This window comes from Cheilinus undulatus, linkage group 6 (genome assembly GCF_018320785.1).
Source record: "Cheilinus undulatus linkage group 6, ASM1832078v1, whole genome shotgun sequence".
Taxonomy (NCBI): Eukaryota; Metazoa; Chordata; class Actinopteri; order Labriformes; family Labridae; genus Cheilinus; species Cheilinus undulatus.
Window position 1 is genome coordinate 50,190,187 of NC_054870.1, and position 13,647 is coordinate 50,203,833.

At 41.4% G+C, this 13,647-nt stretch overlaps 1 protein-coding gene across 1 annotated transcript in view; it reads right to left on the reverse strand.

Moving 5' to 3' along the window:
* The window catches only part of LOC121510839 (SLX4 interacting protein), a 113,140-nt gene that overhangs the window by 48,797 nt on the left and 50,696 nt on the right, over positions 1-13,647 (reverse strand). Inside the window, exon 5 of the mRNA XM_041789109.1 lies at positions 2,360-2,437. Coding sequence (XP_041645043.1) covers positions 2,360-2,437 — 78 coding nt within the window. The remainder of the gene's footprint in view (positions 1-2,359; positions 2,438-13,647) is intronic.

Consider the following 13,647-nt stretch of genomic DNA (forward strand, 5'->3'; position numbering starts at 1 on the left):
TAAATATGGAGTGAGTGGTGTGAATTGGTGTGTATACGTACACTCTGATGCCAAAAGTATTCACTCACCCAGCCAAATAATTGAAATCAGGTGTTCCAATCACTTTCATGGCCACAAGTGTATAAGATCAATCACCTAGGCATGCAGACTGTTTCTACAAACATTTGTGAAATAATAGCTCGCTCTCAGGAGCTCAGTGAAATCCAGTGTGGTACTGTGATAGGATGCCATTGCCATAAGCAGCAAGTCCAGTGGTGAAATTTCCTGGCTCCTAAATATTCCACAGTCAACTGTCAGTGGTATTATAACAAAGTGGAAGCCATTGGGAACGACAGCAACTCAGCCACCAAGTGGTAGGCCATGTAAAATGACAGAGTGGGGCAGCGGATGCTGAGGCGCATAGTCCACAGAGGAATCGCACAGAATCGCACTTCTCCATCTGGCAATCTGATGGATGAGTCTGGTTTGGCGGTTGCCAGCAGAACAGTACTGGTCTGACTGCACTGTGCCAAGTGTAAAGTTTGGTGGAGGGGGGATTATGGTGTGGGCTTGTTTTTCAGGAGCTGGGCTTGGCCCCTTAGTTCCAGTGAAAGGAACTCTGAATGCTTCAGCATACCAAGAGATTTTGGACCAATCCATGCTCCCAACTTTGTGGGAATAGTTTGGGGATGGCCCCATCCTGTTCCAACATGACTGTGCACCAGTGCACAAAGCAAGGTCCATAAAGACATGGATGAGAGAGTTTGGTGTGGATCAACTTGACTGGCCTGCACAGAGTCCTGACCTCAACCTGATAGAACACCTTTGGGATGAATTAGAGCGGAGACTGAGAGCCAGGCCTTCTCGTCCAACATCAGTGTGTGACCTCACAAATGCACTTCAGGAAGAATGGTCAAAAATTCCCATAAACACACTCCTAAACCTTGTGGAAAGCCTTCCCAGAAGAGTTGAAGCTGTTATAGCTGCAAAGGGTGGACAGAGGTCATATTAAACCCTATGGATTAAGAATGGGATGTCACATAAGTTCATATGCGAGTCAAGGCAGGTGAGCAAATACTTTTGGCAATATAGTGTAGGTGTGACCTGTGGTGTAGAAGTGCTTTGAGTAGTCAGATGACTAGAAAAGCGCTACACAAGCTCAAGTCCATTTATTTTATCTGGTAGATTCATCTAAGGCTAAATAATTTAGAAAAAATGTCAAATTGTGATTATTTTAAAAATAACAATAATAGCTTGGACCTATATAGCGCCTTTCATGTGACCCAAGATTGCTTTATGGAAGAATGAGAAACAAGACACAACACAAAAGACAAACACTAAGTTGAATGTATGTAGGGGGCAGGTTTAGGAGAGACTGTAAGAAATTCAAGCAGAAACTCTCCAAAAACTCACAAGTTCAATGGATGCAAGAATAGTGAAGGTGATATCAAAGAAGGGCTCCTATGTTAACATGGAACTTGGCCTGTTAAGATGTTTTTGATTTCAGTAAATATGACCTTCTAATGCTGCAAATTCAACAAATGACCATTTTCACTTCTTTACAACCTATAAAATCTTTTAAAACTCTGTTGTGCATAATAATGTGGACAGTGCATTTGAAGGTTTTCATTAAAAAAAAAAAAATGGTTATCATTATAAAGTTTGTTCAAAAAAATTTGAATTATGCTCTAACAGCTGATGACTTGAAAAATATTCTGTCATTTGCATTGGTATTTAGGCAAATAAGAGAAAAATGTCATTTGCATAATCAATAGTGTGGATGCTCAGCATCCCTACTAATAATGTGGAACGCAGTGTAGTATAGCAGCAGTTAAACACTCAGACCACGGCAGCACCAGCCTGTAGGGCTAAGATTTCAACATGCATGCCTGACTACCTCATTTTGCCTTGTCACTCGGATTGGCATTGAAGTTGACATACAGAGCATTTATCCAATCATCTTCTGAGAATTTTTAAAAAGTCCTTCCCCTCCCATATGTCCAGTATGGGAGGCTTATCAGATAAATGTAAAACATATCTTGGAGGAATTTTATGTAATGAGGTTAATGCTTTAAGCTACTCTCAAAGCATTCTGGGACTGCTTGCAGCTCGAACCAGAAGGGAACTTTTAACTTTGAATACTTAAAGGATCAAAATAGCTCTACTTGGGTTTCCTAGAACATCTATTTTATGTTGTAATCATCGGGTTTCAGTATGGTCTGATTTTTACAGGAAGATTATCAAAGTTTATAATTCTGCCCAGGTACAGAGCATATTTTGTTATTTTGTTCTAAAACAAAGAGATTCACATTATTCCTCACCATTCAGCTAAAAATATCAAGATGTGATTTTTGTTTCCTGTCATTCAGCTCTAAGGTACCTCCACTCAGCTGCCTGGCGATGCATCTGAGATTGAAGTGTCTCTTTAGGAAATTGGCAACCAGGTTGAAGTTTCTCCCTAAAAGCAAAAGAAAAATGAAACATACATGAGAATTTAAAAAGAGCACAAGATTAAATACGTTTATATGTGACAACATTTCGAAGAGTTAAAGCTGCAAACGCTGAAACCAGCGGGCAACTTTGGGATGGAAACTCTGGTTTAGTTGATGTGTGCTGGCTTTGTGTCCTTCCCCTGATACTCTAATAACACTTATTCAATTCACCGCTGTAACACAATACAGCCTCTGTTGGTAATCAAATCATTTTTTGGCCGAGTAAATGTTATCCAAACTCTGAGATAAAGAATTCGAAAAGACAAACTAAGTAAATATTTTTGATTCAATAAAAATAAATCCTAATATGATTAATTCTACGACCCTGTTCCCCTCACATTCTTCTAAAGCCGACAGAAAAAGACGAAGCATAACTTTAAGGTTGTCATAATACCAGTATTTTTAACTTAAATCTGATACTGGTGAAACACCTCCTCTTACTGGAGTTTTTGTGGCGGCTTAAAGCAGATTTTGTGCCTTGTATTGTGAAAGGCGTTGACATCGTTTCAGCCTTTATTTAAAAGGACCACAGCCTCCGAGCAAACATCTCGCTCATTCCTGAGGTGAGAAACTCTTCATTGTGTTTTATTGTGAGTGACCTCCCAGTCGAGCAGAGAAACTGTGGCGTGGGCCTCTTCTCTATTTGTCCTGGAATGTTTGTCATGCTATGTAAGATGTGCAAGGCAGAAACGGTGGCCTGTTGCCTAATCTGGCAGGAATTTGTTGACTTAAAGTAAGAGCCTGGCTAACACGCTATTCAGTTGTTCTTTGTAAACAAGACAACAGTGCTGGGAAGCTGACAGGGCCTGCTCTCTCTCCTGTTAGACTTTTTCCTCTTCTTGATGCTGCAGAACTCCACCTCTGCTCTTTCCTTCTCTCTTTTAGGCGTTCTCACATTGCTGCTGCCGTGTGAAAAACTCATTAGCTGCTTACTGTGGGGGTTTCAGAATTCTAACTTCAATTAAAGGATTACATGTCTTCCATAGTTTGAGAAAATCCTGACCTCTCACACTCGAGGCTTGCTCAGAACTCCCTGGGTAATGTGGAAAGTGCACCGTCATCATGCGAAAACGAGGCCGTCTTTGTGTCTGACATTTTGGAAGTGTTTACCCGTCAGCAACGCCGACAGTCACTTATCAATAAAAGTTGGAAGAACTTGGACAAGCCTCTGCTAAAAAGTTGACCTGCGCCTAGGATAAATAAGCTCCGCACTGAGCATAACAGAGCAGACAGCATGTTAACAGCGTGGGCCCACACACAAGTGTGAAGGGGCCTCTGTGAACATTCCCCTTTCCCTCCTGGCTGATGTGATCTCAGCGCAGCCTCAGAGCGTCTCATTATCCTCTTCAAAAAGAAGCAGTCCTGTGATTCTTTGGATAATGACGTGCAATTACAGAGACAGTTTGCCACAAAACTGCCACAGGTATACGCTTAAGTCCACCGGTCAGTGATTAATGGCGCCACCTCCGCTTTCTTTTTTTGTCTGTGCTTGTGGCTGGATTAGGATTAGGTCACTATGTCTGCAAATACAGCACAGACATGCAATTTACAGTCTGCATTCCTTTAAAAATCATTAATGTACAAATACATTGTTAAAAAGTGATCGAGCTTTTTAAAAGAAACCAAAATCAACCAGTACACTAGGTGTTTTCACAGCAATAGTTCATTTGCTCTGGTCTGACCATGAACCACTTTGTTACATAATTACCTCAAGCTTGGTCTGTGTTCACACAGAGACATTTACAAGCAAAACCAACATCATCAAATGCTCCATAAATCAGGATACACCCACACTACAAGGCTGATTTTGGAGCCGATTCTCCCTCCAAAACAAAGTCAGAAGCATCCCGGTTAAGCTCAGGTGTTTTAAGAATGATCTCTCCCTCTGATCTTCTCAGACAGTCGGGGGCGCTACGATTGAACTAGGGCTGACAGCTTCCATTGGATTGGTCAAAAAGCTTCTGTCCGACCAAGATCACCCTGGTCGGTGAGTCGCGAGTTGCCATCAATATAAATCCCAGTCATACACATCTATAAACAACTACAGATCAATGAGAGTGGGAGCATTTTGCAGTAAAGTTTCTTGCCTAAAGACTCATTAACATGTGGTTACAGGAGCTGGGGACCAAACCTTCGGCTCTCTGGTTAAAAGATGACTGACTGTACTTACCAAGCCACAGTCGTCCCATATCACCTACTCATCCACCAAGTCTGTTCTTGAAGATTTTTTAAATTCAACTAAAGAATTCATTGAAGAATTACCACAAGAAAATCAACAGGTCAGAACAAATGAAACTTACATCGGCCAACAAATGAGCAGTAAAACATGGAATACACTGGTCAAATGATCCCTAAATCTGGTTTAAAATCTCAACTAAATCAAGATCTGTCAGGTCTTCCTGTGGTCATTAACTTACTTTGTCTGGCTACGGTGGCTGGTTTAATCTAAAAAAGCCCAACGCTACCTGCAAAATTTAGGTTTTCTGACCAGTGTCAAAAAAGAAGACCCAGATCCACCTTTTCAAGTGGTTCTATTGGTTCAGACCAGTCTAAAAGAATTACACAAACTTGGCAAATGAAGTTTGTTCTAACTGAACTGAACACGTTAGCTGTGAAACACCATTGGAATGATTCTACACAGTAAACAGTTACGTCACTATAAAACTGTGAGAAGACTCAACTCTCATAAATTATGCATGCCTGCATGCTGTTTTGATGCCAAGCGATTACAATTAATGTTTTCCTGCGGATAAAGCTGTTCCCTGGCTGACAGGCTACTACGCTATTAAGCAGAGATTTAGCCCTCAGCAAAACCCATACAGTAGACAATGATGGACGAGTTAGACGAGATTTAAGAACATGCATTTAAAATGTTCACAAAGAATTTCTAATCTCCTCAGTACTTTGAGGATTTATTGGGAGTTAGCGTTCATTCTGTGTGACATTTCAGCAACAATGGTTGCACGCTTGCTATGCATTTATTTCATAATATGTCAGTAAAATCATTCCAGTCTAGTGCCTCAGTCACATTTCAGTGGCAGAATCAAGTTTGGTCTCTTCCGTAACTCCAGGGTTACTTCAGTGAAATATCAAGTCATACTTATGATGTCACTTCTAGAAGGTGCTCCCAAAGACACTCTCAGCTGATAGGTAAAGAAATTAAATCTCATCTTATCAGCTTATCTAAGGCAAGTGACATTATCCTTCCCATCATTATTTCACTAAAGATTTCAATTCATACACAGGATACAATCTATAGCTTTTGCTTTAGATTGTTGCTTTTTGAATTTTTATCACTTCCAGCGATTTTTGAGTATCGCTGGCAAGACAATGTGTCTAATGTTGACCTGCTCAGGAGGGCGGGGGTGGGAAAGGTCAGCTGCTTGATACCAGATTAACAGCGGCCCTTTTACAGGCACCTGACATGTTTTCCCAGACCTGATCCACCTGACCACATACTGGGTGCCCAGGACCTGGTGGGCTGGTCCTGTGTGAAAAAGTTGTTGCCCCCTCTTCTTAAATCATGAATTAACTCTGATTAACCACATTTTCTTGGAAAGCTTAGTTCAGTTTCAGTAGCCACACCCAGGCCTGATAACTACCAGACCTGTTGAAGCCAGAAATCTCTTTAGTAGAACCTCAAAAACCAACACATCATGTTGCCGTCTGAAGAAATTCAAGATCAGATGAGAAACAACTCACTGACATCTTTCAGTCTGGAAAGGGTAACAACGACATTTCTAAGGTTTGAACCACTGTGAGAACCATTATCCACAAATGGGGAAAACTTTGAACAGTGGTGAACCTTCCCATGTATGGTCTATCTCCCTAAATGAGTCCAGGAGTACATTGGTGACTCATCCAGGAGGTCACAAAAGAACCCAGAACCACATCCAAAGACCTGCAGGCCTCACTGACCTCAGTTAAGGTCAGAGTTCATGACTCAACCATCAGAAAGACACTGGGCAAAAAATGGCATCATGGGAGAGTTCCAAAGCCAAAACCACTGCTGACAAAAAAGAACACAAAGGCTCATCTCACATTTGCCAAGAAACATCTTGATGATCCCCAAGACTTTTGGTGAAATATTCTGTAGACTGACAGGACAAAAGTTGAACTTTCTGGAAGGTGTGCGGCCTGTTACAACTGGAGTAAAAATAACACAGCATTTGATAAGAAGAACATCATGTCAACAGTCAAACATGGTGGTGGCAGTGTGATGGTCTGGGGCTGCTTTGTTGCTTGGGGACCTGGACCACTTGCTGTGATTGATGGAACAATGAATTCTGCTGTCTACCAGAAATCCTGAAGGCCAAAGTCCGACCATCAGTTTGTGACCTTAAGTCAAAGTCAAAATCAAAGTCAAAGTCAAAGTGAGCTTTATTGTCAATCAGGCCATGTAAAATAAATTACACAGAGGATCGAAATTTCATTTCCCCAACTCCAAATGTGCAAATATCACTAAAACATTGAAAATGTAACATAATAGAGCACACAGACGTCAACAAAAAGGCAGTAGACACAACAGACAGTGGGTCCTACATTATGCAGGATGGAATACAAACTCAAACACATTGGGGTTGCAGCAAGAAAAGGATCCCAAACACACGAGCAAGTCCACCTCTGAATGGCTTCAAAAACTAAATGAAGGTTTTGGAGTGGCCTAGTCAAAATCTGGACTGTGGCATGACCTTTAACAGGCCAGTCATGCTCCAAACCCCTCCAATGTGGCTGAATTTAAACAATTCTGCTAAAAAGAGTGGGCAAAAATTCCTTCACAGTGATGTGAAAGACTTAAAGCCAGTTAACACAAATGCTTGCTTGCAGTTGTTGCTGCCAAGTGTGGAACAACCAGTCAATAGGTTTAGGGGGGCAATGACTAGGGCCTGGTAGATTTTTATGGCTTTTTCCCTTAATAAATAAAATTTTCACTTAAACTGCCTTTTGTATTTACTCAAGTTACCATTGTCTAATAATAGGATCTGTTTGATGATCTGTAATATTTAAGTGTGGCAAATATGCAAAAAAAGAGACCAGGAAGGGGGCAGATAATTTTCACAGCACTGCAACTGAACGCCTAAAGCAGTGATAATCAACGCGTGGCTCTTGAGCCACATGTGGCTCTTTAAATTGAAACACATTAGTTTGTTTCCTACACTTATATAGTTGGCTTTAATTGTCAACCAATTATTTTTGTCTGTATATTTCCATTGCCCTTATTTGCAAATTTTTGCCCCTTTTTTGCCCCTTTTAATCCATTTTACTGCTTTATGCCCACTTTTGCCACTTCGTTTTGCCACAATTTACCTGTTCCATACTACTGTTATCCAGTTTTTGCCCTTTTTCAACAGTTTTGCTTTTTTTACCCTACTTTTTCACCACTTGTCTTTTTGCCAATTTTCACCCATTTAAGCTGCCTTTTGCCATTAAGTGCGACTCTCCCCCATTTATGCCACTCATTACTGATTTTTGCCGATTTTCCCACCTTTTGCTGCTTTTTTAAGTCACTTTCACCATTTTTTTGCCATGTTTTGCCACTTGTTGGCCATGTTTCCCACTGTATCTCATTTTTTTGTCACTTCTTACACATTTTGTCACTTTCTGCCTTTTTTGCCACTTGATGCCCACTTCGTCCCTTTTTACCCATTTTTGCTGCTTTTTGATCATTTAATATTTAACTTATTCTTATTGCCACTTTTACCCATCCTTGTCACTTTTCACCACTTAGATTGTGGCTCTTGCAAAGGTATTTTTTTTAGCATTTTGGCTCTATGGTTGATCAAGGTTGAGTAACACTGGCCTAAAGTGTCTCTGCTGAATATTAAATGAATGTTGAGTATGCTGACAAAGTTTTAAAATAGTCATTTATTAATCACAGAGGGAATTGAATGAGCAAACTGACTGGTATGATAAGCATGTTAGTGGTTCATATTACCATTCCTTTATTGGAGAAAGTGAAGTGTTCTGTTATTCTTTCAGTAATAATGCAGTAATCATCCATTGCTGGATGTCTACCCAGAGAGGAATGCTGATCTGTATCTCTGTTTTGTTTTCTCTGCCCATTCTCAGTCCAACAGGGACCAGGAAGTAAGTCTCTTTCATAGCATATTCATGACTTTTTATGTTTTTAGAAGCTTTGATTTAGTCCTTTAGACTCTTTAGCCTCATGTCAAGCTCCACAACTATTCACCACGCTTTCCCTGGTGGCTTAAGCTCGCCAATTCCCAGGACAAGTTTGATTGGGACGTCTGGACACAGAGTTGGGAACCAGAGCATCGCTGTGCCCCGAGACATCAGCTGTTGCTCCAACTTTATAACGTCCTGCACAGCGCAGAGTTGCTCTTGGCCCGCTGCCTGGGTTCTCTCGTGCTAAGCTTACATTCATGTTTCTCTCTCACAAACAGTTTGCTAGTGCCTCCTCTGGGAATCGGTGGCCTCTTTCTGCGGCAACTGTGGCCCACAGTGGTGCAATACCCAAATCTGCAGAGGAGAAACTTTAAAGGGTTTCATTTGTGCTTCCTGCAAGAGAAGATGTTCTTGCTTAATTGTTTTGAAACCAAATGCACGCCATTGTTATGACAGGTCAAATCAAACAGTAAACAAGCTAGCACGCCATGTTTTCAGAGATGTGGGAGATGATAATGCAACCGCTTGTATAGAACCGCTTGGATAGAATTCGACCGTCTTGTAACATACCACAGGATCACTGCAGAAAAGAGACACAGTCTCTACAGGGCTGAAGCCAAGGCTAAAGTACTGTACTTTAAAGACACACACACTCACACACATCCCTGCAGCTTTCACCGCTTCCTGGGAAAACAATGAGAGGAAAGAAAAGTCAACAAACCAAAAGGCATCCAGTGTGAGTAGGACTGTAAGACGGGGTGAGAAGCATTCAGACCAAGGGCAAAGGTAAGCCCCCATGGAAGAGACTTCATTAACTTCAGTCATATCCTGAGGAGATCATTAAAACAGCTCCAGAAAACATGGACTACTTCTTCTCTCCATCTGCATTCCTGGCAGCACATGCTGCAGTGACTCACGCAGGAATCCATGGCCCTTTTCAAACATGCAATCCTGGACATTTCTGGAAAATTCGGACAAGGTGCCCTTAAGGTTTCCCTGTATTTCTTGATAATATATGCACCTCACAACGAGAGATTTTCCTCATCAGGTGGCACAGATATGGCAGACGAAACACAGTTCAGTTCTAGAAATGGGCAGATATAGCGTTGCATGATTTAGTAATTTAACTAGACAATAACTAAGATTTGTGATTGTTATCGTGATAAAAGATAGACATGGTATCATGAGTCTACTTGCTTGGTTACCAAGGAAAAAACAGAGGATAATGATAATGTGGATTTCTCAACCCAAAACTCACAAATATTAGATCACGTGAAAAATGACAAAAATGACAAAACCTACACAGCAAAAATGGAGTTGAATTCCCAGAGTAAAACATTCCAGAGTTGACTGTAAAGTGGAATTTCAGCTCCATTCAGAGAAAATGTCCCTCAGTGTTGATATCTTCAGTGTAATCTGACAGTGTAGATCCATTCAGTGTTAATCTAACTCTCTAGAGCAGTGCTACTCAATGTGTGGATCTTTAGTGATTATTTGTGGCTCTTTTATTTCTTCATTTTAAATATTATTCCCCCCAGAAAACCTTAAAAAGGGAAGCTTTTTCGCCTTTTTTTTTTTTTACCATGTTTTGCCCCTTTTCACCCATTTACGCTACCTTGGAGCTACAAATTTTTCCTACTTTTGGCCCATTTTTGCCACTTCCTTGCAATTTTTTACCCATTTTTGCCACTTTTATCTAATTTTTGGCCATTTCAGCTACCTTTTGCCCATAAAACACAATTTTGTCACCTCTTTTTGCCCATTTTGACACTTTTTGGCACTTCTTACCGATTTTTTGCCACTTTAATCACTTTTTTCCATTTTCTCAATTTTCTCCCCATTTTCACCCATTTAAGCTACCTTTTGCCATTAAATACCACTTGTTTCCTCTTTTTTGCCCATTTTTCCCATGTCTTTTTAACACTATATCCCATGTTTGCTGTTTTTCACCACTTTTCACCCATTTCAGCTACCTTTTGCCATTAAATACCACTTGTTTCCTCTGTTTTTCCCATTTTTGCCAATTCGTTTCACCACTTTCATGCCATTTTTTTCCCTTTTTTCCCATTTTTTTCCACTTTTTACCCATTTAAGCTACCTTTTGCCATTAAATCTCACTTGTTTTCTCTTTTTGCCTGTTTTTCCCACTTCTTTTTGACACTATTTCCCATTTTTGCTGTTTTTCACCACTTTTCACCCATTTCAGCTACCTTTTGCCATTAAATACCATCATTTTACCTTTTTACCCATTTTAGTCACGTTTCACTCATTTTTTTCCACGTTTTTGTCAGAATGTTCATATTTGTACATACTGATATCATGCCCATTATGGTGTGCATCTGTACCACCAGCCCACTTTTTCACTTTTTGTCTATGTATCCTCTGTATTTTCTCATTAACTCTGATGTTTGTACGCTTGCAGGAAAAGTTGGGGTTGAAAACGTACAGCTCCCTGAAAAATATAAGTATATTTTCATTTTTGTGTATGTATGAAAACATCATAACACTTTAAGCACAAAAGCATGCTCAGATGTCCAGATTTCAGTGTCATTACTCTTATGATGCCCCTGTGGAGCAGAGAAACCTGATTACCCACCAGCTGCATGTAAACCAGGCTTTTACAGTCACCTGGTTGTTGCAGTGCATGTAAAGGCATTCTCTGATTTCCTGCTGTAACCTGATTTATCCCATTAACCGTGTTTCTGATGTAGTGACCGTATGTCAGGGGAACTTCACTTCCCACGCAAACGGCTTTATGAACAGGAGTTGAATCAGCAGGACAGTCGGACATCAGTGCCTGAGAATCCTGCTCTTTTGACATCCCTGCTTTGATGTGGACCCCCTCCCTCTGTCCTCGAGTGTGGGTGGAGAGTCGGGACTCAGAGCAAGAGAAAGAGAGGGGTGGAGTGGTGAGGGATGAGAGAGCCTGAGGAAGTAACCCGTGTGTAAGTGGGGGCTTTCCTGGAAGGACATCACTCTCTGTGTGTAACTGCAGCTACGGCTGTAGCAGAGCACTGTGCCTTATCATCCTGCACAACGTCCACCTGAAACAATATTTGCACATGAGTGTTCAATTTAACATTTGGGTGACCCCTTCATCGCAGTTACAAAATACGCCGCAGCATGGTAGCTCAGGCCAACCCATAATGCAGCATGTGACTACAGTGGTGGGGAGCGCTTGGGAGCACAGAACAATTATCGAGAGAGGAAAATCTATTTCTCAGAAACATAATCTGATGAGAGAAAAGTAGTCACAATACAAACTGTCACAGTTAATCATAATTATGTCTTAATTAGCTCAAGAGACCACGAATCTCTCAAAGTGCTGCCGCTGTTTATATTAAGGAGAATTCAGAATGCAAACTGCTTACTTTGCATCAAGAAAATTCAGATTAATGATATAAGGAGCAGTTTGTGGACTTGGTGGAATTATGCACTGTGCCCAACTTTAAAAATCAAATCAGGTTCTGTTGGAAACAAGCAGCCTACAAATCAGCGCTATCTAGCTTTAGCCCGACTGCTTCTTCAACCAAAGAGTTCAAACAGGACGGGCCACCAAATCCTTCTAGAAAGACCACGGCAAATAGTGACAAGAGCAGTCTAACCCCAAATGACACAAACTCCATCTGCACAGTGATCCTCTCCTGAAGTGCACTGCATAGCAATTGCTCCCTCCTTAGTCAATCTGAGGTATTCTGGTGCGCCTGCACCGATCCGTCTCCAGCAACCTAGAAGAGCCTTTATTGAAGTTGAAAGGGTTATAAAATGTCACCTTTAAATAAATCTGCTCTTTTTAGTGGCATTTTATATTCTCCAGTTAATCAGATATCATGGTGTAGCATTATTTGACTGTCATGCAATATATGAATAATCATATATTGCATGCTATTGTGATATCATCATCACAGACAATGCATCACATGTCATATACACTATATTGCCAAAAGTATTCGCTCACATGCCTTGACTCGCATATGAACTTAAGTGACATCCCATTCTTAATCCATGGGGTTTAATATGACGTCGGTTCACCCTTTGCAGCTATAACAGCTTCAACTCTTCTGGGAAGGCTTTCCACAAGGTTTAGGAGTGTGTTTATGGGAATTTTTGACAATTCTTCCTGAAGTGCATTTGTGAGGTCACACACTGATGTTGGATGAGAAGGCCTGGCTCTCAGTCTCCACTCTAATTCATCCCGGTGTTCTTTCAGGTTGAGGTCAGTACTCTGCGCAGGCCAGTCAAGTCCACTCACACCAAACTCTCTCATTCATGTCTTTATGGACCTTGCTTTGTGCACTGGTGCACAGTCATGTTGGAACAGGAAGGGGCCATCCCCAAACTGTTCCCACAAAGTTGGGAACATGGAATTGTCCAAAATCTCTTGGTATGCTGAAGCATTCAGAGTTCCTTTCACTGGAACTAAGGGGCCAAGCCCAGCTCCTGAAAAACAACCCCACACCATAATCCCCCCTCCACCAAACTTTACACTTGGCACAATGCAGTCAGACAAGTACGTTCTCCTGGCAACCGTCAAACCCAGACTCGTCCATCAGATTGCCAGATGGAGAAGTGCCATTCGTCACTCCAGAGAATGCGTCTCCACTGCTCTAGAGTCCAGTGGCAGCGTGCTTTACACCACTGCATCCGACGCTTTGCATTGCACTTGGTGATGTATGGCTTGGATGCAGCTGCTTGGCCATGGAAACCCATTCCATGAAGCTCTCTACCACTGTTCTTGAGCTAATCTGAAGGCCACATGAAGTTTGGAGGTCTGTAGCCATTGACTCTGCAGAAACTTGGCAACCTCTGCGCACTGTGCGTCTAAGCACCCACTGCACCACTCCGTCATTTTATGTGGCCTACCACTTGGTGGCTGAGTTGCTGTCATCCCGAGTTGCTTCCACTTTGTTATAATACCACAGTATTATAACACAGTTGACTGTGGAATATTTAGGAGCGAGGAATTTTCACCACTGGACTTGTTGCACAGGTGGCATCCTATCACAGTACCAAGCTGGAATTCACTGAGCTCCTGAGAGCGACCCATTCT